Genomic DNA, 25,432 nt, shown 5'->3' on the forward strand with positions numbered 1-25,432 from the left:
CAGATTGCAAGATTGATTTCCTTACCAAAAAAAAAAACAGATTGCAAGATTGAGTGTGTTAGGAATAGACTTGACAGAAAAAAAGTTCATGTGTACTTTAATTGATGTGGGCAAAATGATGATCTATCATCAAGTCGACACATGTGCAAAAAGTTCCGGATCAAAACAGGAGTGGCTTAAACCAGAAACAGTTTGCATTTGGTGACAACAGAAATTGAATTTATGTCGGAAGCTTCATCTGCACGCACAAATTCATTCTTGAAGAGCGAAGCCATCTAACGAATTTGAAAAAAAGGCAGACTTATATAGGACGGATGTTCACGTTGGGCTGTCATTGTGCTTGAGATCTCGCGGCTTGACAATCCTGATGAACAGGTATTGCATTGGCTATGCCAGATCGTTACTGAGGCATCATCAATCCATTGCCAGAAGAGGTGTGGAGGAGAAACATGGTTTACATGACGACGCAGTGGAAATGGTAATTCCAGTCAACTAAGAGTAAGCAAGTGAGGTCTGTATTTTCCGGATGCGAGCAGCTGCAGGGCTTGTGCCGTCATCTGGCAAACTTGTCCAGCTACAGTTAGAAAAGGCCGTCGGACGGATGCATATCGAGCTGTTACGCCACAGAGAGCGAGAGAGAGAGTCCGCAACTTTGTCTAGGCTGTTTTAATTTCATAGTCTATTTCAGTAGAATGAAATTTTGCCGTTGACATTTCGATTTCTGGCACCTTATTGTATCAGAAAAGAAAGAAAACGAGCAAACAAATGCTTCATGAATACAAAACGAGCCAGTAACTTAGAATTGCCTGGTTTGGTTTTATTCTTACATAAGCTATTCTTGAGTTTTATTTTCTGACTGCAGTTACAAGGAGCAAAAGAGAGCAGAGAGCCAAACAATGCTTCATCAACGCAATCAAATGGAAGCCTGATAAGCCGGCAGTTTCCCATCTCTCGGGGGCGTGTTCGCATACTTCCACGAGTAGCGTACATAGTTCTCATTGCTCCTTTCGCCGGCAATGTCTTCAATCGGGACAGCATCCGAGATCTCTTTCACGTCGTCCTCCGTCAGCTTCACTCTCAAGGAACCAATGTTTTTATCGAGATTCTTGATTTTCGTCGTTCCTGCAGAATCCGCATAATCTCAAAACCAGAAATCCCAATTCATGTCATCTATTAATGAATGTCATAAAAGTTCGATCCTCACCAGGGATCGGCACAACATCTTCTCCTCGATGGAGAACCCACGAGAGTGCAAGCTGTACAGGGGTGCAGTCGTGCTTTCTAGCTAACTTCTCCATTCGAGCATAAAGAACCTTGTTTTTGTCCAAATTCCCTGCTTGAAACCTAGGAAAATTTCCCTGAGAAATGAGTGAAGAAGCTTTTAGACCATCGTGTATATGAATGTGAAAACATTAAAGCAAGAAGAGCACATTTAACTATTAACGTACCAGAGCACTATTTGCAGGCAGAGTTTCTGTGACTCCCTTGCCACCAAAGAACCCGCAACCAAGAGGGCTAAATGGAACGATGCCGATTCCGAGCTCCCTGAAAATTTCGAGAGGCGGGCCTAAAGATTAGAAACGAAACCAACGGCAAAGGCTTTTTTTTGGAGAACAACTTAGGAAAGAATTTGAACTCTACTCCAATGGAAGTGAACAGAATTAAAGCAATATACCTGCAGAGCGGGACGATTTCTTGCTCAATTTCGCGAGTCCAGAGCGACCATTCCATCTGTAAGGCCGTGATGGGATGAACCGCGTGTGCTCTCCGTATGGTGTCGGGGCTGGCCTCCGACAAGCCGATGTACTTGATTTTTCCCTCTTCCACCAACTTCTTCAGTTCCCCCATCTGCATTTTTTCAAAACCATTCGGTTTGTATTAATAGCTGATCGCTAAAGCCCGTTCAGAGCATCTGTAATCATCCACGAGCATGAAGAGCTGCTAAACGAACTTACAGTATCCTCTATGGGGACGGATGTGTCAATCCGATGCACGTAATAGAGGTCAATGTATTCGACGCCAAGGCGCTCGAGGCTCGACTCACAACACGCGCGGACGTATTCAGGCGTCCCACTGACCACCATTGCACCGCCTGCTTCGATTGTCACGATACCGAATTTGGTGGCTAGCTGCACTTCCTCCCGCGGCAACTTCTTCAATGCCTGCAACGACAAAATCACAAAGTTTTGCTAACAACCATATAGCTAATATGTATCGGGTAAAAGACTAAATTACTGGTTTTATGTGTTTCGGTTCTTTGCACATTACCTTTCCAACGAGAATCTCATTGATTTTGGGTCCATATATGTCCGACGTGTCAAAGAATGTTATCCCCTTGGCGAACGCATTGGTGATGATCGATATGCCGACTTCCTCCGGGACAGGATCATTGTATGCACCCGAGAGTCCCATGCAGCCAAAACCCAACTTCGAAACCTGCAATTATGCGAAAACATCATCGTCATCGTCATCGTCGTCAGAAGAAGAAGAAACGACAACTCATCCATCTCAGCATGAGGCAAACCTCAAGACCCTGAGTTCCGAGTTTCACTCGCGGAATCCGAACCCCTCGATGCTCGGCCATCTTCAGATGATATCTTGAAGCTGCTACCTGCTGTGTTTTTCTAGTTTCATGATCGTTAAAATTGCGTGCATATTTATAGGAGTTGAGGCGACGAGGATAAAGAGAGGGAAACTTAAAATTATGAATAGCGAGAGGTGGATTGAAAAGTGGTGTTTGACCCACGACCCATCGCGTAAGCAGATGTCCGGGGAGCCGTCGGATACTTCGAAGGATTGGATCACCCAGTATGTCACGAGCGAGGGCCGCCGGCTCCCAATAAAAGAAAATTTCAAAAAGTTAAAAAAATATTTAAATAATTATAAAAATTATCCATATTAACGCCGACCACGACACGTATGGCAACGATGTCCACGTCAATGATTTTTGTCCAAAATTGGCCGAAAGGATTGCATTGGTAAATTATGAAAAGGTTAAGGATTAAATTGACAAAATTAAAAATTTTAAGATTTTTTGGATAATTTTTCTCAAACAATTTTGTAGGATACCGGGGGACTCATGTTACAATTGGGTTTCTGCTCAACAATAAATTTTATTTAGTTTATATTCACATTTAGCAGAAAAAAAAATTACTACAGTAGGTATCCTAGTTAGGACATCATATGTTATTTTCTTGGACATTTTATGTCACGTATAATGTAACTTGGCTACAGTATCCTAGTTTATTTAGGCCCGATGAGAAGAGCAGTTACCAACCTCACCTTTCAGCATCTCGATATATTGCTGATGTACTTGTTGTGGCACTCGAAATCCGCGAAGACGTGGAGGATCCATCCATCGAACAGAGGCCATCAAACTCCATCAATTTTGACTCCTCAATGTTTTCCTTCGAAACCATCATTTCAAATCCAGTAGAGTTTGCAATTTGTACATTTGGTAGCAAGTTTAAAAAAGCTACAGTAGGCTTTAAATTGGTCTCAACGAAACAATATATTGCATCTAGCAATATCACCTAGAAAAGATGAATAAGTGATTTCACACGAATTTGACTTGAAATAGCGAAACTGAAATGATCAAGTCAAATGTCACGTGAAATCAGAATATGAAGGTATGCGGTCTATGAATATGAATACCCATACGCAATATCTTTATCAAATACAATGAGAAGAGTTTAGGGATAGAGAAAATCGCACATAGAAGTTATAGTGGTTCGGCTTAGATCAAGCTTACGTCCACTCTTCCACGCTGGCAACCGATAGATTGGATTTCACTAGATAAATCGATGAGGGTTTACAACAATTAATGATTCTCTCTTTGATAAATCACACTGTCTTCTCTCAATCACTCTTATAAAGTCTCTCAATGATTACAGTGTAAAGCTCGAGCAGACAAGTACGTAGAATTTGAAGCTCTCTTACACTTTGAATATTTTTGATTTAGAACTGACGCACTCGTAACGGTACTATGATATACTTTTATACTCTTCCATCTCCAAACTAGCTGTTAGACAAGTCTTGAGAGGACCACTCTCCAGTTTTTGATTGGACGTCTCCAATCTTTAATCGAACGAGATTGTATTTGGAAGATTAAGTAGCCATTGAGTGATTAGAGTCTAAACCATCTGATTAGGTTGCATTTACAACCAAATCTTTGATTTTCATAAGTAAAGTTCTTCATGTATGAAAGTAAATTTTCCTCTGAAGGTAATTTCCAACTTGAATGAACACAGAGAACACTGCGATTGAAGTTAATAGCTTGTTGATGTTCGTATATGAATTTTCATTCAAAGGCGTGGTTGAAGCTACATAAGTGTCACTCCATTTAATTTGGATAAGATGATTCAACCCCTTCAGAATTAGATACTCGATACTCCAGCCTTGAGACTGAACATCCAACTAAAGTCAACATAAACTTCTTTTCTCCCGTGTATCACCTGAAATAAAATACATCAATTTATTTACCGGATTCAATTAGACTAAGGACAATTTTGTCAGTATCAAAATTTACTAGAGGAGGTTTTCTCAACGCAATAGATAAGCATGAGAACAAAATCAGTACAAAAGAAGATGCACATCGTATGAGCATGAATATATGGACTTAGCTTAGTAAGTTGAGATCTTGCAATTACATTGCAATGCATAATACAAGTTCCACAACAAAAGTAAGCAAGGAATGTCGGAGCAGAGGCGACTGAGGAAGGTCTCCGATAGCGAGTCCCAGACGGAGATATCCAGCATGGAGCTCGATGACTCAGGCTTCTTGTGGCCTAGTGCGAAGAACTGGTGCTACTCCAGCGAGTCTGTCTGCTTGCTGGGGTGGTGAATCATTGGCTTCAGACAAACATAGCGAGTCAACGGACGGATGTTCACGTAGGGCTGTCGTTGTGCTTGAGACTTCGCGGCTTTACGATCCTGATGAACAGGTATTGCATTGGCTATACCAGATCGTTACTGAGGTATCATCAAGCCATTGCCAGAAAAGGTGTAGTAAGAAACATGTTTTACATGACAACACAGTAGAAATGATAATTCCTCTCAACTAACAGTAAGAAAGTGTGGTATGTATTTTCCGGATACGAGCAGCTGCAGGGCTCATGCCGTCGTCCGACAAACTTGTCCAGCTAGAGTTAGAAAAGGCCGTCGAAGGGATGCATATCAAGCTGTTACGCCACAAAGAACGAGAGAGGGAGTCCGCGACTTTGTCTAGGCGGTTTTAATTTCGTAGTCTGTTTCAATAGAATGAAATTTTGCCGCTGACATTTTGATTTCTGGCACCTTATTATTGTATGAGAAAAGAAAAATAACCAGCAAACAAATGCTTCATGTGTACAAAAGAAGCCAGTAACTTAGAATTGCCTGGTTTGGTTTTATTCTTACATACGCTATTCTTGAGTTTTATTTTCTGACTGCAGTTACAAGGAGCAAAAGAGAGCAAAGAGCCAAACAATGCTTCATCAACACAAATCAAAAGAAGTCTAGTAAGCCGGCGGTTTCCCTTCTCTCCGGGGCGTGTTCGCATACTTCCACGAGGAGCGGACATAGTTCTCATTGCCCAAGTCGCCAGCAACGTCTTCACTCGGGACAGCATCCGAGATCTCTTTGACGTCGTCCTCCTTAAGCTTCGTTCTCAAGGAACAAATGTTATTATCGAGATTCTTGATTTTCGTTGTTCCTGCAGAATCCGCATAATCTCAAAACCAGAAATCCCAATTCATGTCATCTATTAATGAATGTCATAAAAGTTCGATCCTCACCAGGGATCGGCACAACATCATCTCCTCGATGGAGAACCCACGAGAGTGCAAGCTGTACAGGGGTGCAGTCGTGCTTTTTAGCTAACTTCTCCATTCGAGCATAAAGAACCTTGTTTTTGTCCAAATTCCCTGCTTGAAACCTAGGAAACATTCCCTGAGAAATGAGTGAAGAAGCTTTTAGACCATCGTGTACATGAATGTGAAAACATTAAAGCAAGAAGAGCACATTTAACTACTAACGTACCAGAGCACTATTTGCAGGCAGAGTTTCTGTGACTCCCTTGCCACCAAAGAACCCACGACCCAGAGGGCTATATGGAACGATGCCGATTCCGAGCTCCCTGAAAATTTCGAGAGGAGATCCTAAAGATTAGAAACGAAACCAATGGAAAAGGCTGTTTTTTGGAGAACAACTTAGGAAAGAATTTGAACTCTACTCCAATGGAAGTGAACAGCATTAAAGCAATATACCTGCAGAGCGGGACGATTTCTTGCTCAATTTCGCGAGTCCAGAGCGACCATTCCGTCTGTAAGGCCGTGATGGGATGAACCGCGTGCGCTCTCCGTATGGTGTCGGGGCTGGCCTCCGACAAGCCGATGTACTTGATTTTTCCCTCTTCCACCAACTTCTTCAGTTCCCCCATCTGCAGTTTTTCAAAACCATTCGGTTTTTATTAACAGCTGATCGCTATAGCCCGTTCAGAGCATCTGTAATCATCCACGAGCATGAAGAGCTGCTAAACGAACTTACAGTATCCTCTATGGGGACCGATGTGTCAATCCGATGCACGTAATAGAGGTCAATGTATTCGACGCCAAGGCGCTCGAGACTCGACTCACAACACGAGCGGACGTATTCAGGTGTCCCGTTGGTCACTAGTACAAGGTCCGCTCCGCGTTTCACCACACCAAATTTGGTGGCTAGCTGCACCTCCTCCCGCGGCAACTTCTTCAATGCCTGCGACAATGATATCATCAAGTTTTCCTCATAATCACATAACTAAGATGTATCAACTAAATTACCGGTTTTGTGCGTTTCGGTTCATTTCACATTACCTTTCCAACAAGAATCTCATTGGTTTTGGGTCCATATATGTCCGACGTGTCGAAGAATGTTATCCCCTTGGCGAACGCGTCGGTGATGATCGATATGCCGACTTCCTCCGGGACAGGATCATCGTATCCACCCGTGAGTCCCATGCAGCCAAAACCCAACTTCGAAACCTGTAATTATCCGAAAACATCAACGTCATCATCACCGTCGTCAGAAGAAGAAGAAACGATAACTCATCATCTCAGCATGAAAGCGAACCTCAAGACCCTGAGTTCCGAGTTTCACTCGCGGAATCCGAACCCCTCGATGCTCAGCCATCTTCAGATGATATCTTGAAGCTGCTACCTGCTGTGTTTTTCTGGTTTTATGATCGTTAAAATCTCGTGCATATTTATAGGAGTTGAGGCGACGAGGATAAAGAAAGGGAAACTTCAAATTAAGGTTTGACCATGACCCACCAGCTTGAGCTTTGCATCGCCCAGTACGTCACTTCATATATGACGTGACTTGGTTATACTATTACTAGATTTTCGATATTTATCCGTGCGAGTGACGTCATAAAAAAGACCTGTGACGTACTGGCTGATGCAAACCTTGGAATGTCCAACAACACGTGGAGGCTGTAGAGCCGTTGGGCATCCTGCTTACGTTGGTGGGTCACGGTCAAATTCATCTTTTGTGATGCCCAATAGGTCAAACTATCTGTTGTTCCAATAAATTTTCACCGTGCTGCAGCCTTCGTTTTTTATTTGGTGTCTAAACTAGTACGGTTTCTCCCGACCAAAAAAACAAACAAACAAACAAAGTACGATTTCATTCATTGATTTACTAAAGAAGTGTTTATGACAAGAGTGAGACCTAATAAATAGGGTTAACATCATCAACAACCTTAAATTCGTAAATATGTGATAAATTTACTCCAAATTAATATTTTAATTATTAAAAATTTCAAATTGATACACATGTAATAACTTTAACCGAAATTGATTTTTTTCACCACCAAAAACTTCAAATTAGTACACTTTTAACAAATTTACCTTTCCTTGATTTCCATTTAATTAAGTTGATATCATGAAAAATCTTAAACCAATACACATATGACAAATAGATGGAAAAAATCCCAATCTGTTACACCCATCAACTGCTACTTGTCATCCAACTCAGTAATTTCATTGAAAATTTTAATGAAAACTAACATAGGGTAAATTTGTTACAAATGTACCAATTTGAGATTTTTGATGGTCAAAAAATTAGTTTAGAGTGAATTTATCACAAGAATACCAATTTAAAGTTTTTCGTGATATTAACCATAATAAATAACAAAGGGGTTGGGGTACCCCTTTTCGGAGGGCCTTGGCGGTCCAATCATGCTGCAGCCATTGAGCCGTCCACGAGAAAGGAAATAAAACTAATTAGTCAGAAAAGCGTCTTTCACATGATATATTGAGTAAAAATATACAAGCCCCCGTTACCCATTACGTATATAGTGGCACCGAGGATAGTTCTAGAAAAACTGTTTGAGTGATCTGTTTACGTAAATTTGATTCGAAAGCAAATTTACATTAATGATTTGATTAAGAGTCTGTTCTTTTCCGCGAAGAAACGATAATTTAGAAAATATTTTGATTAAAATGATCGCTTATATTGCTTACAGAAGTACATAAACAAAAACTATCTTCATCGTCTGCGAAAATATTTTGATATAAATTGTTATCGAAAATGAGAACATTCCTATGAACTAATTATCTCAAGCGATGTGACCGATAAATTAACCTTTTATGAAATGTTTTAAGAAACATTTCATAGTTCCGTGTGTGTAACGGCGGACCAATGGGGCTAGGGATGGTCCCGCGCCTCCAGCCTCCATCCATTTGATATCTTGAAGTTGCTACTTGCTGTATTTTTTGGTCCCCTGATCACAAAAGTCATGCATAGTTATAGGAATTTAGGTGACAAGGACAAAGAAAGGAAACTCTAAATGATGAATAGTCAAAATGGGATTGACCACGACCCATCACGTAAGCAGATGCGCAAGAGCTCTGCTTTGCTGAATAGTCGTCGGATACTTTTGGTTTGCATCACCCAGTATGTCACGAGCATAGTGATTCTTAATTAGAAATTTTGGCTATGGCTTAGATAGATTCCTTAATTAGGGGTGAGTAGTTCCAGATTTAATACAGATTCCACTTCAAATTTGGGATCTACCCATCGAAATAGATTTCTCATTTTTTAGAACCTAGAATCTACCATGCATACATTGAAACCCGAAACCTACTCTATCATAGGTTCCAGGATTGGTTCTGTGCTTTTTACGGGTTCTCGTCTATATTCTTAATTGAGTTACTGCCATGAATCATCAACTTTAATTATCTCCATTTACTGTTACAATTCACTGACCATAATTTCTTGACACACGAATAACTATGAAACATTAACAAAGTAAAAATTTCAATCATAAATATTGCTGGAAATAGAAGCTCGGACTAGTAGTTTCGGCTTATACACCCATCATTAGACGTCATAGAATATCACATGATCGCATGAAAAGATATACCAAGAAAAGTACAAAAACTTGTTATCCATCATGTTACGGGTTCCAGTATCCACCTACTTGAAATCTGAAACTTACCTAATGGAACAGGTTTCTTAATTTTTGAAATTCGGTACCTATTCTGCATAACTTGGAACTTGGAACCGGATAGGTTCCCCACCAATCCGATTCCAAGTTCTACGTTCTACCTTGAAATCATGCTTACCCCTACTTTTAATGCCAAAAACAATAAGGTTGCGAATGCAACTCTTGGAGAAAATTCCAGAGGAAATCCACGTTGCAAGAACAACAAGGGAAGGCATTGCAAGATATTCCAACACAAGATCCCAAATAAGAAAGGCAAACAAAATTACCTAAAAAAGAAGAAACATCATGGTGGGAAAAAATAGGAAAAATTACCAAAAAAAATCCTAAATCTATTGCACTTTCAATTGTTTTAATTGAATTATAAAATTTTTCACGTTGTACCAACTAAATTCATCCGATCAATTTTAATTGAAAATCACCGACATGAAAGCCGATCGTCCTATGTGGCATGGTCGGTCCTAACATGGACATTTTAAAATAATTTTCTTTATGTTTTTTCCCTTTTTCTTATTATTATTTTTTTTTTGTGAGGGCCGACAACCATTGCCAGCTTTGGGCGGGGCCACGATGCCCTCGCCGGCCAAAGCAAGGGCATATAAGCCCTTGCCGGACCTGGGCCAAGCAAGGGCTTGGTGGCGCTCGCTTTGGCCGGTGAGGGCCGCAATACGAGCCTTCGTCTAGTGGCTAATGAGGGTGCCGTGGCCCTCACCGGCCCTTCCTGCCCTCATTCAAAAAAAAAAAAAAAAAGGCAATGAAAAGGGAGGAAAAAAAAATAACTCCATTTCTGCCATCTACGCATTATAAGGAGCTAGTGAAAGTGACTGGTCTGATGATGCCGATGAACACATGAAAATCCAAAGTATGCAGACAGCTCCTCAGGTTCCTATCCAGATTTTCCCTTCCAAATTTGATAACCTTTTTTATAATGTCGCTCATAGATGCTGGAGCTCATTCATTCAAATTAGGTCCAGAGATTTTCTTGAATCGTTCTGGGAACCATATACACCCTAGGAAAAGTTTCCCCTACCCCGATTGACAAGCAAATAGTTTAACATCCAGCTTTTCCCACAGTGTCACATTACTTTTGGAATCCTTGGATCTCTATCTCCAGATAGATGCATTGTCAATGTCACATTACTACAAGAACCTTACATCAAATCGATCATTGTCCTAACGATGCATGGAAGGTACTTAATTTTGTGGGATCCAACTTGGTGCTCATTGCAGCAGTAGAGAAGAGTACTGGGTGACTCTTGCTCGTCTTTGTAAACCCCGATGCGATTGTGGGGCCGAGCGAATGTCAATTTGAGTGACGTCGAAGGAAGTACGGATAGGTTAGATTGTAATGGAAGTGATGTCAATGGGTAAAATTTAAATGTAAGATAGATTACGATCGAAATCAAGACATGCAGGATCCACCTCTAATCAAGTATCACGATTGGGATTGACAAATTTCACGATCAAGGCTTACAAAAAATCACCGGCCTAGGATACAAGACTTCGGAATAGGAGAAGCTCAACATCAATCAAGTATCATGATTGAGATTGACGAAGTTTATCATCAACGCTTACAAAAAATCACCGGCCAAGGATCCAAGACTTTGGAATAGAAGAAACTTACCACCAATCAAGTATCACGATTGGAATTGACGTAGTTCACCACTAAGGCTTACAAAAAGTCATTGGCCGAGGATACAAGACATTGGAATAGGAAAAGCTTACCACCAAAGGCCTACTGAATAGCACCAGCCGAGAATATAGTGCTTCTTGGCTCACCACCAAGGAAGAATCCACCTTTTAAGGATACAGAAATCGGGATAGATATTTGCTCACATAGAGACAGGTCTCATATATTCTCAATATTCAAGCTATGACCCCACATTTGAGATTTCGCCTCTATTTAAGTTATTAGTACATAGGGCATAGACTAAGCATTGATGACATGGGAACTATCTTATATTAATGGCATGAGAACTTGAAAAATACTATAAAGACCTATGAACTGAAAAATGAATTAAAACACCTAGAGACCTGAACTTTGTCTCTTGAAACCTGCAACATATTTGAGACTCACAAAACTTGAACTCAAATTGGTTCACTAGCCTGGGAAGCCAAACATACACCTTGAAAAATCGTCAAATAGCATAGGAAATTATCTAGAACAGCTTCCGATTGCTAGGTAGTCGATTAGTAGTCTCGGAATCGTCAACAAGCTTGTAAATCGACATCTAAGTAGTGAATCAGCAACTATGAAATCGATAGCTTTTCTGCATAATCGGCAACTTCAACTTGAATCGATCAACAAAGCCCAATGCGCCTGCATCAAACCCATACATCAACAATCATAGCCCGTTGCGATCGGATTTATATTCAACAATAAGGAATAGCAAAAGCAACAAATACAACAGGGTGCATCCTAGTTAGCACATGACATGGCTGGAATATTATGGCACGTACAATAGGAACTTGGCTACAACATTACTTGCTTCTCGCTAAGTGTGTGTGAGTGACGTCATCGAAGATCCTTGTGACGTACCAGGTGACGCAAGCTTTAAAGTAACCAACCGCAAGTGGCGGCTGTGGAGGTGTTGCGCATCTGCTTCCGTCGACGAGTCATTGTTCAATCCTTAGGTCAAACAATCTCTTGTCACCATATTGCAGTCATAGAGCCATTGAGGAATAGGAAATCAAACTAATTAATAACAAAAAGTTCTTTCACATGATAAATTGTGGAGAATGCATTAAGCTGCCTCTGTTATCGTTCACTTAGTTAGTTATATTTTTCAGTAATTAAATAATTGAGTTTATAGATATTATGGCGTTGAGAATACTTCTAAAAGAAAGACGTTTGCTTAACAAGTATACGAAAATTTAATTTGGAAGCAAATGTTATCAATTTTTACGCATATTTTTGGTCGCCTCGACTCCTATATATAAGCATGGAACTTCCCGAGGATTGAACCAAGAAAATAAAAGTAGCCATTAAGACATGGCGAAGGAGCAAGAAGTTCAAATTCCTAGAGTGAAACTTTGGAATTCATGGTCTTGAGGTGATTTGCCACTGAAACTACTTCTTGATCACATGGAGTGGCGAAAATCCATGGTAGTTTTTCGGCGTTAGACGATGATTTCTTGTTGTTGATTCGACTTCTGAGTCGGGAATGAAAAGCACAAGTTCAGTGCAGATGATAGATTCATTTGGCTCCTTTTGCATAAGGGGGAGAGACCATAATTCTCCAAGGCATATTTTGCGTTCTCTTTGACAAGTTCGCCAAGTTCAGTGCCGTTTCTGGCTGAAATGTGCGAGTTCTTTTGCTCTACTTCTTGGTTTTCTTGGTGCTGCAGATCTCCAAGTTGGGCTTTGGCTGAATGGGACCGACAGGAATCTACAACGATCCTGTCCCGGAGGATGTCGGTGTATCCATCATCACCGACACGTTCGCCAAGGGGATAACGTTCTTCGACACGTCGGACGTATATGGCTCGAAAACAAATGAAATTCTTGTTGGGAAGGTAACTGTGAACAGAAACATGCAAAATTTGAAAGCGTTTATTGTTTTACCTGATAGAAATTTAGTTACATGGTGTGAGGAAAAAGAAGAGAAACTTAGGGTGCGCACGATAATACTTCTGGAAGTGAATTTCTGCTTCATAAGTGCTTATTGAGTAAAAAAACTGTTTAATAATGTAATTTCTGAAGTAAAATTCGTTTGGTAAAATTTTTTACTTCTGAAAGAAATTTCTACTTCTAAAGTGAATTTTCACTTCTAAAACTATTTTTTTTTTTCTAATTGAAGAGGTTAAAAAAATATTGCTACTCAACTCAAGAAGTACTTCTCAACTCACATTCTTTTCATTACGCCCTTATCCTCTTTTCGATCACGCCCGCCTACGCCACCACCCATTGCCGACCATCGCCCACCGCAGCCGTCAACCACCGTTGGCCACCGCCCATCGCCGACCTCCATTGGGCGACGCCCATCGTCGACCTCCACCGGCCGCCTCCCATTGTCCCCCGTAACAACCGCCAATTATCACCCACCATAAACCTCCACCTACCGTCGCCCACTACAAAACCTCTAGCACCCACCAACCGACCCCTGCCGCCAACCACCGCGACCTCCGCCAGCCGTCGCCCATCGCCGCTCGCGACCATTGTCACCCACCAACCGCCGTCTGCGCCATCGCCAACCTCCGCCGACCGCCACCCACCATTGGCCACCACCGCCACCCCCCGCGGCCAACTGCCGACTACCCACCGCCGACCACCTCCCACCGCCCGCCACCGCTTGTCACCGCAGTCTACCATTAAGTCGCCGTCTCCGGCCACCGGAGTAAAAAATAAATAATAATTTTGTTATTTTAAAAAGTAAATAATATTTTTAATATTTTTTTAAAGAAATTTAGAAATTTTAAAAATGAAATAGAAATTTTTCAGCCGCCAATAATAATTTTTCATAAAATATTTTGTGTTAATAATATTTCAGATGTAGAAATTTTCAACCGTTACCAAACGAATTTTTCTAATCAGAAATCAACTTCTGATTCTGAGTAGAAGTAGAAAAATCAAATTGTAGCTAGAAGTCAATTTCTGAAGCAGAAGTGTTGCCATGCGCGCCCTTAGTGACTTCATTTACAGGCATTGAAGAAGTTGCCTCGCGAGAAGGTACAGTTAGCTACCAAATTCAGGATGATGATGTTCGCTCGAGCTGCGAGGCCAGCCTAAAGCGCTTCGATGTCGGCTACATAGATCTCTATTATGTGCATTGAATCGACACATCGGTCCCAATAGAGGAAACTGTAAGCTTTCCAAAGTCAAAGAAAACTGAATAGGTTTCTCTGCTCCATCAGACTTTAAACTCATCAGTTTCCAACAAATTTGCAGATGGAGGAACTGAAGAAGTTGGTGGAAGAGGGAAAAGTGAAGTACATTGGCTTGTCGGAAGCCTGCCCCGACACCATACGGAGAACGCACGAGGTTCATCCCCTCACTGCCTTACAAATCGAGTGGTCGCTCTGGACTCGTGACATCGAACAGGAAATCGTCCCTCTCTGTAAGTACATTGCTTGCTCTACTCTTATCTCTCAAGACATTTGCGAGAAAAAAGTAGAGGAAAACTCTGTCCACCGTCATCCTAGTAGACACCAAACCTTCATAAATTGGTCCATTTTAATTAGGTATATCCAGCACTCGGATTAAACACCGGCTTCTTGAATTTTCAGGGAGCTTGGGATCGCGATAGTGTCGTATAGTCCTCTCGGTCACGGGTTCTTCGGCGGTAAGGGAGTCGCAGGAACTATGCCTGAGAAAAGCTTTCTGGTATGTGACATGTCTTATTTCTTTGTGTGCGTATCATTTAAGTCCAAGCTTCTCCAAGAGAATCCTGTTTCCTCAAACCTTCTCGTTTATTTTATCAGGAAAGGCATCCTAGGTTTCAATCGGAGAATTTGGAGAAGAACAAAATCTTCTACACCCGAATCGAGAAGCTAGCAAAAAGCACAATTGCACCCCGATCCAGCTCGCGCTGGCATGGGTTCTCCATCAAGGGGACTACGTCGTGCCGATCCCGGGTGTGTGGCCAATTTTTTGTGCCTATTTTTCTCGAGTGGAAGCATCGATTGTACGACTATTACATTCCCTTTTACTACAAAAAACTGGACTACGATGGCTTGTCCCATCCCTAAAGTCCTATAGAACAGTCTCTAATGACTACTGGGGATCGCTGCAGGCGATGGGCGTCCCGACCATCAGTAGCCATCGCCTTCCACTTGCTGCTAAAGAGACTAGCAACTGTTTTCTGGTGCCCATCGATCGGTTTCTAAACATGGCTTTATAAGTTCTCTGAATCCATGAATTCTTGGTTCATTAAGGGTGCACACGATAACACTTCTGGAAGTAAAAATCCGTTTGGTAATATAACTTTTGAAGCAGAAATCTATTTGGCAAAAATTTTTACTTTTGAAAGAAATTTCTACTTCTGAAGTGAATTTTCACATCTGAAGTTGTTTTTTTCCCTAATTTGAGAAGTTAAAAAAAATAGCATCTCCAACTTAAGAAGTACTTCGTGCCTCACTCTTTTTTTATTACACCATCACCTTCTTTTCGATCATACCCATCTCTTCCAAACTCCGCCGCCGCGGATCGTCGCAGGTAGCTGCCCATCGCCGACCTCCATCGGCCGCCACCCACGACCACCGCCGACCATCGCCTGCTCCCGCCTACCGTAGACCTCCATCGACCGCCGCCCACAACCGCCGACCACCGCCAACCGTCGACCACCGCCCACTGCCAACCTTGGTCGGCCGCGATCGCCGCCAACCGCCAATCTTTGCGAGCCATGATAGCTGCCAACCATCGCCCCTTGTCATCAACCATCGACCACCGTGCCAGCCACCGTGGCCAAGTCGCAGTATCCGGCCGCCGGAATAAAAAATAAAAAATAAATTGTTACTTTTAAAATTTTAATAATTTTTTTAAAGAAATTTAAAAAGTTCAAAAATGAAGTAGAAATTTTTCGACCATCGATCATAATTTTTTATAGAATATTTTGTTAATAATGTTTCAGAAGTAAAAATTTTCAACCGTTATCAAACGAATTTCTCTAATCAGAAATAACTCACGAAGTAGAAGTGGAAAAATCAACTTCTGCTTCTGAGAAGAAGTGAAAAAATCAACTTCTGCTTCTGAGGAGAAGTATAAAAATCAACTTCTGATCGGAAGTTGATTTTTGAAGCAGAAGTGTTACCATGCACGCCCTAATAGACGCGTCGCATTATGAATTTCTTAACTTAGACATTGGTTTTCGTAGGAACGACCGAGATAAAGAACCTGGACATCAACATTGGTTCCTTGCGAGTGAAGCTTACAGAGGAGGATGTTAGAGTGATATCGGATGCCGTGCCGATCGATGAGGTCGCCGGTGGCAGTATTCACGAAGGGTATGCTCATTACTCATGGAGGTACTCGGACTCCCCCGAGAGGCCGGAAATCGTCGGCCTAGACTTTAGTTCCATTTCATGGAGCATTGTTTAGCTCTCTGCATTGTTCATTTTCCCGTCTGTAACCAAGGTTTGAAATCGATCATGGGCTCGATGGAAAAAATAAAACCAGGGATTGTTAAGTCCCTTAGATCCTAAGTTTGAATAAATTTGTTTACGTAAAGTTAATTCATAAACAAATTTACATTATTGTTAGGAAACACATGTGAGTGAGTTGTGTTAAGAAATCCCATATCGAAAAATCGAAGTCGTGTAGAGCAGCTAATATACCCATATTGGCTCATAACTCATTAGCTTAAACTTTTAAGTAAATGTGGGTTTGATTGGATATGTTAACGGGCTTGGACTTGGGCTCCCTCTTGATAATATCTCCAGGCGAAGGTTTTGAGGTTCTGCTGCACACTCCCATCGATTATTACTCTGATTAAGAGAACCTTTTTTAGCAAAAAATGATGATTTGTTATTCTTATTAAAATGATCGCTTGCAATACAAACATGCATGAACAAAAACTATTTTCATCGTCCACTAAAATATTTTGATATAAATTGTTATCGAAAATGAGAACATTTTCATTGACTAACGTTTTCAAACGACATAAGCAATACCTTTTAAAAAAATATTTTCCAAATCATTAATTTTTCGAGAAACATAGGCATCCTAAAATAGAGTGTTTGATGCAATTCTCACTACACTTAAAAAGACATATAACCTTTTATAAAATGTTTGACAAACACTTCGTTGTTCCTTGTACAATGGCGGACCAAGGGAGCTAGTGATCCATGGCGAGGCTTGGCCTCTAGATCCGTGAAAATGGGTCTAATGAACCCATTTTTATTTAAATGGATCATTAGTGGGTCACTCTTTATTCTAAACCAGCCATAATGGATTTTAAAAATTAGAAGGCCAAAATAGACAGGTCTTAAATGAGTCTGTTTTGAACCCATTTAGAACCCATTCAACTCATTTAACCCAATCTCTTCTTCTTCCATATTCAGTCTTCAAACTCTTCACTCGCTATACGATACAGCTTCAAGATCTTCTCTCTCCCTCTTCGACTTGACTCGACTCTTGCCGACCTATGACTCTCATGGAAGCTAGTGGATCACCCGAAGCTGCCCAAAGGGAAGACGGTTGCCATGGTGGTCTTGGACGGCTGGGGCGAGGCCAAGCCCGACCAGTACAATTGCATCCACATTGCCGAGACCCTGACCATGGGCTTGCTCAAGGAGGTGCATTTGCGAGCTCGGTTCTTTATTATTTTCTGAACTCCTTTCAGTTGAGATTGGGTGCATCTCGATCTTTTATCTCCTCCATCTAGGAGTTTTCAAAATTTAAATTTGCTTGGCCATGAAAATAGGATCGTCAAGCTTTTTTATTATTTTTTTTATGTTCTACTACGCACATTGTTCTGTGTCGTTGGAGATTTTGGGATTCTATGTTGATGTAAGAAGATTGTGAATGATCAGGTTGAATGTAGAGTCACATGATCGAATTGTTGAGGGGGAAGCGGCTGCTTTTCGTTGGCAATACCTTGAACAGGAATATGTGGGAATTGCTGGTCTGCATCCTGCGAGGCTCGGTGAAAGATCAAAAGAAAGTCTATGAAGCTAATGACAGACGTCTCTTTCGCTTTGAAGGAGTGAATGAACTCCATACCCTGTAGCATCTTATTTGCAAGCTTGCTGTGATTTGAACCTGCATTTGATACTTGAGAGTGAAATCTCTTTACCTTTGGCTATCGGTTGTCGCTTGCTGGGTCATCTTCTTCTAGTCTACTCTGTTAGGTGTTGTCAAGAAGTCAACTCTTGTGTACCGGAAGAACATTTTTCCCTCTTTAGGTTTTGAAGTGGACAAGAACATATTGGATGTGGTTATCGAGTTGACTATTCAATGTGAATTCTCAGGTTTCTTGCTGGGTGTGGCTTCATGATTGGAACTTCATTCGATACCCCTTTGTTGTAATATTTTGACCAAGAGCATGATTCGTCTGTCAATTTTGACCAAAAACAAGTTCTTCCGATACTTGTCGATGATCCTGTCTTCATTTTACAAGTAATTCTTGCAGTATATTGTATGTTTCGTCTGTCATTAGATTAACTCTAATTAAATTACAAGATTGTCTTTTTTTAGGAGTTGTGCACGTTTATTTCATTAGCTCACAAGAGCCGATCCCATAGCATTATAACTATTAAAAAAATTATGAAATATAATGAATCTTAAATGGTTCGGCCAGCGACCCTCACCTGACGTTGAAGGGAAAAAAAAGGTAAAGAAAGAAAAAAAAAAGAAAAATTATAAAATTATAGAATTATAAAAAAAAATTAAAATTATAAAAAATGCCGACTTGTATTTCATGAAAATATTTTAGCAATATAATTTCATTAAACAATCATAAGAAACAAATTTTCATATATTAGATTAAATATAGAAGTGTTTTAAAAAATAGGTCGGGTCGGGTATGAGTTGGATATGGATTGGGTCGGGTCGGGTATGAGTCAAGAAATTTGTATTGTGCATAAATGGGCCATAAACGGGTTAATTGGTCAATTTGAATCGGACCATTTATAACTTGACCCAAACTCGACCTAACCCACCCATTTGACATCCCTAGGCCTCACCTTTAGAACCACATACCCTAATTGAGACCCCGAGGGATCATACAAGATCTTTAAATGAAATACTATACAATGAGGAAGTTCAAGCTCTTTTTGCTGTTGCTTGTCAAGGCAATAATGATAGTGTCTTGTACCCGCGACAGTCAGGCCGAGCCTTGCAATGCTTGCCTACGGCCAAACACTAATCTGGCAACCGGCTGGAGGAAGAAGGAGAAGAAAGAAAACGAAAAAAAAATGAAAAGTAAATAAAAAGATTGAAAAACATTAATGTATTTTTAAAAATTGCCACGTTAGCGTCAACAGTGCCACGTCAACTCTAGCCGGCCAAAGTTGGCTGGATGGATTGAATTAATACAAATGCAAAAAGTTTAAAACTCAATTGGCAAAAAAAAAAAAGGTTAGAACCGAATTGACACAATTGCAATACGTTTAGAATTTTTTTATTAATTTTTCCTTTTCATATGCTATCTTGAAGTCACCACTTGTTGTATTTTCTAGTTTCGCAGTCATCAAATTCCATGCATATTTATAGGTCTAATTCCCCAAAAAACCTTCCACTTTAGCTCTTGCCACAATTCTATCTTTTGTCTAAAAAAAAAACCTTTATTTTTAGGTCCAGCCCCGATTCTACCCTAATTTGCAAAAAAAACCTTAACTTTATGTCTTGTCTCAATCTACACTAAACCTTTTTTTGTCCTATGAAAAACTCCCAAGTTTAGATCTTATATGAATTTCACCATCTAATCCCAATTTTGACCTAAAATTTTTACAGTTTCATAAAAGCCCCAAACTTTTACTTGAGTCGCAAATCTGCCCCCATTAGTCCTCCGTCATAAATTTCTTGCCGACAACCGAAAAATGAAAAACTCTCAAGTATGAGCTATTTGAGCATTCCGAGCACAAGTTCTCTGATGGCGAGTCCCAATCATGAGAGATCGAAGACCTAACACAAAATTACTAAGGACGATTTTGACACGGGGTCAATGGAGGCAGATTTAAGATTCAAGTAAAAGTCGATGATCTTTTATAAGACAAAAAAAGTTAGAGTAAAATTGAAGCTGGACTTAAAGTTGATATTTATTTTACGAGATAAAAAAAATTGTGGTAGAAATTGATACTGCATTGAGGGGCCTTTATGAGACTTGACCTAAAGTTGGAAGTTTTTTATGGGATAAGAAAAAATTAGGGTACAATTAGAATTGCACCTAAAGTTAGAGTTTTTTTTTTTTTTTTTTTTTGTGAGGCAAAAGGTGGAATTGGACAATAGCTAAAATGGGAGGTTTTTTTAGGGTATTAAGCCTCTATTCATAGGAGTTTATGTGGCAAATACAATGATAAAGAAAGGAAACTTTGGATTATCACCTAAGCAGATGCGCAAAAACTTTAGATTATCACGAGCATAGTGGTTTTTAATTTTCCTGGCTATCCCGTGGGTGCAGCCATTCCCCAGCAATTGACTATTGTATTAGGAAGATCCTTTTATGCCCAAAACAGAAAAGTTTGCTGATGCAACTCTCGGGGAAATTCAACAAGAAACCCGCCCATAGAGAATAAAATCACAAAGGCATTGATATTCCTTCTATCTGAGTTACCACCTGCACACAAATCCTTAGATGCATTTATAAGATGCAGATGATAAGGATTATCTTGTCATCCTCAAAATCCATTGAGAAGTTTTCTAGCGAGCGACAAAAAAGAGTAATGAAAACTTGGATATATGGAATTATTATTTAACAAATGAAGGAAAAATTACCAAAAAAGTCATAAATTTATTGCAATTGTGCCAATTCAGTCATAAACCTTTGTATTTGTGCCCATTCATTCCATTTAGCCTGTTGGTGCTGACATGACAAAATTTTAATAAAATTTAATATTTTTGTTTCTTTTTTTTCTTTTCTTTCTCATTTTCCCCCTTCTCCCCTCTCCCCCCCTCCCCCCGGGCCAGCGAGCGTCGTCGAAGCTCACCGACCACTGGGAGAAGGCTGCGAAGCCCTTGCTAGGCCTCACCCAGGCTGGGTAAGCCATTGCGGCTTCGGGCGAGGCAGCCTCGCCCAAATGCGGGCGAGCCCATGGCCGCCATGACCTCGCACAAGCTAGGCTAGGCTGGGTGAGGGCCATGAAGCCCGAGTTGTCGTCGGCGAGGGCTTCGCGGCCCTGCCTAGTGACTGTAGGGGGAAGTGGGAAAATTTGAGAAAGAAGGAAAAAAAAAGAAAGGAAATAAGAAATAAGAAATATTAAATATTATTAAAATGTTGCTAAAAAATTTTCACGTCGGTACAAGCCGGCCGGGCGATGCCACATCAGTACAAGCCGACCAAATGGACTAAATTGGCACAAATGCAAAAGGTTTAGAACTAAATTGGCACAAAAAAAAGGTATAAGGCTGAATTGGCACAATTGTAATAGGTTTAATACTTTTTTGGTAATTTTCCCACAAATGAAGTATACAAATGTTCTTTCACCGATGATACCGGAATTGGTGTCAAACTACTGTACTCGATCTTAATATTCTGAATGAATGCTTTAGGAATCGATTTGATAAGAAATTAGTGAACCCAATTTGGTCATCGGATATTAAATTTTAAATAGCATGACGCATTTAAGAGCCATAATGTAAAATAAAAAGAAACCAAATTTTTCGAATTTATGGTATTAGGCTGTGGCCAAATACAAAACACTGTAAAATATAGCTTCCATTACGATATTATGTAAATATTTGTTACGTTCAATCGTGATCGTGATCGTGATCAAGTACGCAATTATGTAAAGAAAACAATGGCTTTTTGTTTAGTTTCGCAATTGAATTACCTAGGTTTAGTTAATGTCACAATTAACAAGCATATTCTCTTATGGAAAAGTACATGCGTACCCTAAACAAACTTACGAAAAAAAACTTTATTTATTTGGCACGTTCTGCATCATGCATCAACTAACATTATAATCAACCAAATTATAGATCTGCATCTATGTAGACATCTAGCTTTAATTAGTACTACACTTCGATTTTCATACTTCTATAACCACAAAACCATCACAAATTGGGTTTAGGTGGCTTCAATTCCATCATCTGTTCGATGGATTGAACATTTGCTGTTGGCAATTTGATTTCTGGCTCCTTATTGTAGCAGAGAAGAATAACCAGCGAACAAATGCTTCATGAGCGCAAAAGAAGCCAATAGCGTAGAATTTCCTGGTTCGGTTTTAAACATTTCATCAATGTTACGTTTATTTCGTGAAAAATGAATGAGTTAAAAAATATTTTTTTCTAAAAATTGATTGCTTCTATGTTTAACAAGATGAATGAATGAAAAATATTTTCATCTTTCACATAAATTGTTATTGGTAGTATAAATATTTTTAATTGATTAATTATTCTAAAAAAAAAACAAGCAATCATTTTTAGAAAAATGCTTTTCGAATGAGTAGTTTTTCACCGAACAAAGATTCCTTTCGTTTTATTTCCTGAACGAGGTTACAAGGAGCAAAAAGAGAGCAGAAAGCCAGACAATGCTCCACCAACACGCTCAGAAGAAGCCTACTATGCCCACAATTTCACATCCACGGGCGGAGTGTTGGCGTACTTCCACGAGCAGCGAACAAAGTGCTCGTTGATCCTGTCGCCGGCGACGTCATCGGTCGGTACAGCATCCGAGATCTCTTTCACATCGTCCTCCGTAAGCTTCACTCCCAAGGAACCAATGTTATCATCCAGGTTCTTAATCTTCGTCGTGCCTGCGGAAAACCGCATGAAGTCACTACAGAAATTCCAATTCCAAGTTATCTCTGTTAATGAATGTCGTGAAGATTAGATTCTCACCAGGGATAGGCGCAACATCATCTCCTTGATGGAGAACCCATGCGAGTGCGAGCTGTATAGGGGTGCAATTGTGCTTTTTCGCTAACTTCTCGATTCGGAAGTAAAGAATCTTGTTCTTGTCCAGGGTCTCTGCTTGAAACCTGGGATGTCTTTCCTGAGAAATGAGGGGAAAGTTTAGCGATCATTAGTGAAGAAGCTTTTGGACCATCTTGCATGTATGAGTCTAAAACTTTTTAAGAAAGAAGAGTCCGTTTAACTATTAACATACCAGAAAACTATTTGCAGGCACAGCAGCTGTGACTCCCCTGCCGCCGAAGAACCCACGGCCGAGAGGGCTATATGGAACGATGCCGATTCCGAGCTCCCTGAAAATTTCGAGAGGCAGGCCAAAAGGTTAGAAGAAAACATCGTGCAAAGCGAAAAGTCTCTCTTTCGGAGAACAACTTAGCAAAGGATTCGAAGTCTTTCTAGGATGGCACTGAACAGCAATGTACCTGCAGAGAGGGACGATCTCTTGCTCGATGTCGCGAGTCCAGAGTGACCACTCCATCTGTAAGGCCGTGATGGGATGAACTGCGTGCGCTCTCCGTATAGTGTCGGGGCTAGCCTCCGACAAGCCGATGTACTTCACTTTTCCCTCTTCCACCAACTTCTTCAGTTCCCCCATCTGCGGTTTTTCGAAACCGTGTTGGTTTTGTTAATATCTGATCGCTAAAGCCTGTTTCGCGCATCGGCAATTATCCACAAACAGGAAGAGCTGCTAAACGAACTCACCGTTTCCTCTATGGGGACTGACGTGTCAATCCGATGCACGTAGTAGAGGTCAATGTATTCGACACCAAGGCGCTCGAGGCTGGACTCGCAGCAGAAGCGGACGTATTCAGGCGTCCCCTTGATCACGATATTGTCCGCTTCAATTCTCACAACACCAAATTTGGTGGCTATCTGTACTTCCTCCCGCGGCAACTTCTTCAATGCCTGCAATTACGAGATCACAAAGTTTTAATAATAACGGAGTTAGTAAAATTTATCAGCTGAAAGACTAAACTACGGACTTTGTGTGCTTCGGCCTTTTCACATTACCTTTCCGACCAGAATCTCATTGATCTTGGGTCCATATATGTCCGATGTGTCAAAGAATGTTATCCCCTTGGCAAACGCATCGGTGATGATCGCTATGCCGGCTTCCTCCGGGACAGGATCATTGTTAATACCCGTGAGTCCCATGCAGCCAAAACCCAACTTCGAAACCTGCAATCATCCCAAAACAGAATAAGAAGATGAAGAAGAAACGAAAAATCATACAGTTCAGCATGAAGCAGCTTAAGCGAGTCCACGGGAATTCAATCAACCACAAACAATGAAACGATGTGATAAAACTTCGATCTCGTACGTGCACCATTAAAAACACGACCAAGGAAGAATGAGTTTCGAATACAAACCTCAAGACCCTGCGTTCCGAGTTTCACTCGCGGAATCCGAACCCCGGCCATTTTTGGATGATATCTCGAAGTCGCTACTTGCTGTATTTTCTGGTTTCGTCATCGTCGAGCGTCATCCATATTTATAGGAGTTTGGGTGACAAGGATGAAGAAAGGAAACTCTATATGATGACCAGTCAACATGCCATTGAGCGTTGACCCCTCGTCACGTAAGCAGATGCGCAAGAGCTCTACTGTGTTCAACTGTTGGTTGCATCACCCAATATGTCACTGACCATAGTGATTTTTAATTTTCCTGGCTCTCCTGTGGATGCAGCAGCAATTGGCTATGGCGTTAGAAAGATCCTTTTATGCCCAGGACAGGGAAGGTTGTCGATGCAACTCTTTGCAAGAAAGTACCTCAAAGGTTCCGTTTGTTTCGCAAAAATTGAATAACATGGAAAATATTTCTCAAAAAAGCAATCGCTCGTATCGTTAACAGAAATGAATAAAACGAAAAATATTTTCATCGCTCATAAAAATATTTAGACATAAATTGATGTCGATCATAAAAGCGCCTCTCATTGATTAATTACATAAGCGACACAAATGGTCATTTTTAGGAAGATATTTTCAAAATCGTTCATTTTTCGCGAAGACAAGTGCATCTAGAAAGGAGAAACGTCATGGCAGGAAGATATCAAGCATATTGCAAACCCTATTTGTGTCATCCAAGCATTATCAGAAGCTGGTGAAAGTGGCTGGTCTGATGACGCCAATGAATAGATGAAATCCAAAGTATGCAGATGGCTCCTCCTGTCCATAAACACTAGAGCTCATTCATTCAAATTAGGTCCAAAGATTGTTCCTGAATCATTCTGGGAACCATACACAACCTAGGAAAAATTTCCGCTACTCCATTGACAAGCAAATCGATTAAGATCCCAGCTTTTCCTTCTGTGTCACATTACCATTAAAAATCCCTGGATCCCCATTTCCAGATCGAGACGTTCGTCAGTGTCGCATTACTACAAGAACCGTACATCGATTAGATCACTGACCTAACAATGCGCGGAAGGTACCTAATTTTGCGGGATCCAACATGGGGTTCAT

At 40.7% G+C, this 25,432-nt stretch overlaps 2 protein-coding genes and 1 pseudogene across 4 annotated transcripts; 1 reads left to right on the forward strand and 2 right to left on the reverse strand.

Annotated features, from left to right (window-relative positions):
• Positions 1-826: 826 nt before the first annotated feature.
• LOC115743841 (probable aldo-keto reductase 1) lies at positions 827-24,447 on the reverse strand. 3 transcript variants are annotated; one of them, XM_048275542.1, is made up of 7 exons: positions 24,341-24,447; positions 23,982-24,149; positions 23,673-23,876; positions 23,393-23,565; positions 23,167-23,263; positions 22,899-23,052; positions 827-1,122 (listed from the first exon to the last, which is right to left on the reverse strand). In XM_048275542.1, exons 1-7 carry the CDS (start codon positions 24,389-24,391, stop codon positions 914-916), a joined length of 1,056 nt encoding a protein of 351 aa, XP_048131499.1. In that variant the 5' UTR covers positions 24,392-24,447; the 3' UTR covers positions 827-913. The 3 variants fall into 3 exon arrangements, with proteins under 3 accessions (XP_048131499.1, XP_048131496.1, XP_048131504.1); XM_048275539.1 differs by lacking the exons at positions 22,899-23,052; positions 23,167-23,263; positions 23,393-23,565; ... (1 more) ...; positions 23,982-24,149; positions 24,341-24,447 and adding exons at positions 1,205-1,358; positions 1,449-1,545; positions 1,676-1,848; ... (1 more) ...; positions 2,269-2,436; positions 2,525-2,677; XM_048275547.1 differs by lacking the exon at positions 827-1,122 and adding an exon at positions 22,618-22,813.
• LOC125312503 (probable aldo-keto reductase 1) lies at positions 5,429-7,222 on the reverse strand. Its single transcript, XM_048275555.1, has 7 exons — positions 7,087-7,222; positions 6,831-6,998; positions 6,526-6,732; positions 6,246-6,418; positions 6,019-6,115; positions 5,775-5,928; positions 5,429-5,692 (listed from the first exon to the last, which is right to left on the reverse strand). The coding sequence occupies exons 1-7, from the start codon at positions 7,144-7,146 to the stop codon at positions 5,496-5,498; spliced, it is 1,056 nt and encodes a 351-aa protein (XP_048131512.1). The 5' UTR covers positions 7,147-7,222; the 3' UTR covers positions 5,429-5,495.
• Positions 12,456-16,499, forward strand: LOC115743973 (annotated as a pseudogene).
• Positions 24,448-25,432: the final 985 nt, after the last annotated feature.

The sequence above is a fragment of the Rhodamnia argentea genome, chromosome 1 (assembly GCF_020921035.1).
Source record: "Rhodamnia argentea isolate NSW1041297 chromosome 1, ASM2092103v1, whole genome shotgun sequence".
NCBI classification, from domain to species: Eukaryota; Viridiplantae; Streptophyta; class Magnoliopsida; order Myrtales; family Myrtaceae; genus Rhodamnia; species Rhodamnia argentea.

Coding starts and splice junctions, on each gene's coding strand:
- LOC115743841 (XM_048275539.1), bottom strand. CDS start 2,584: ATGGCCGAGCATCGAGGGGTTCGGATTCCGCGAGTGAAACTCGGAACT. Junction 2,163..2,268: donor ATGAGATTCTCGTTGGAAAG/GTAATGTGCAAA, acceptor TTGTCGTTGCAG/GCATTGAAGAAGTTGCCGCG. Junction 1,359..1,448: donor TGCCTGCAAATAGTGCTCTG/GTACGTTAATAG, acceptor CTCATTTCTCAG/GGAAATTTTCCTAGGTTTCA.
- LOC125312503 (XM_048275555.1), bottom strand. CDS start 7,146: ATGGCTGAGCATCGAGGGGTTCGGATTCCGCGAGTGAAACTCGGAACT. Junction 6,116..6,245: donor GAAATCGTCCCGCTCTGCAG/GTATATTGCTTT, acceptor CGAAATTTTCAG/GGAGCTCGGAATCGGCATCG. Junction 5,929..6,018: donor TGCCTGCAAATAGTGCTCTG/GTACGTTAGTAG, acceptor CTCATTTCTCAG/GGAATGTTTCCTAGGTTTCA.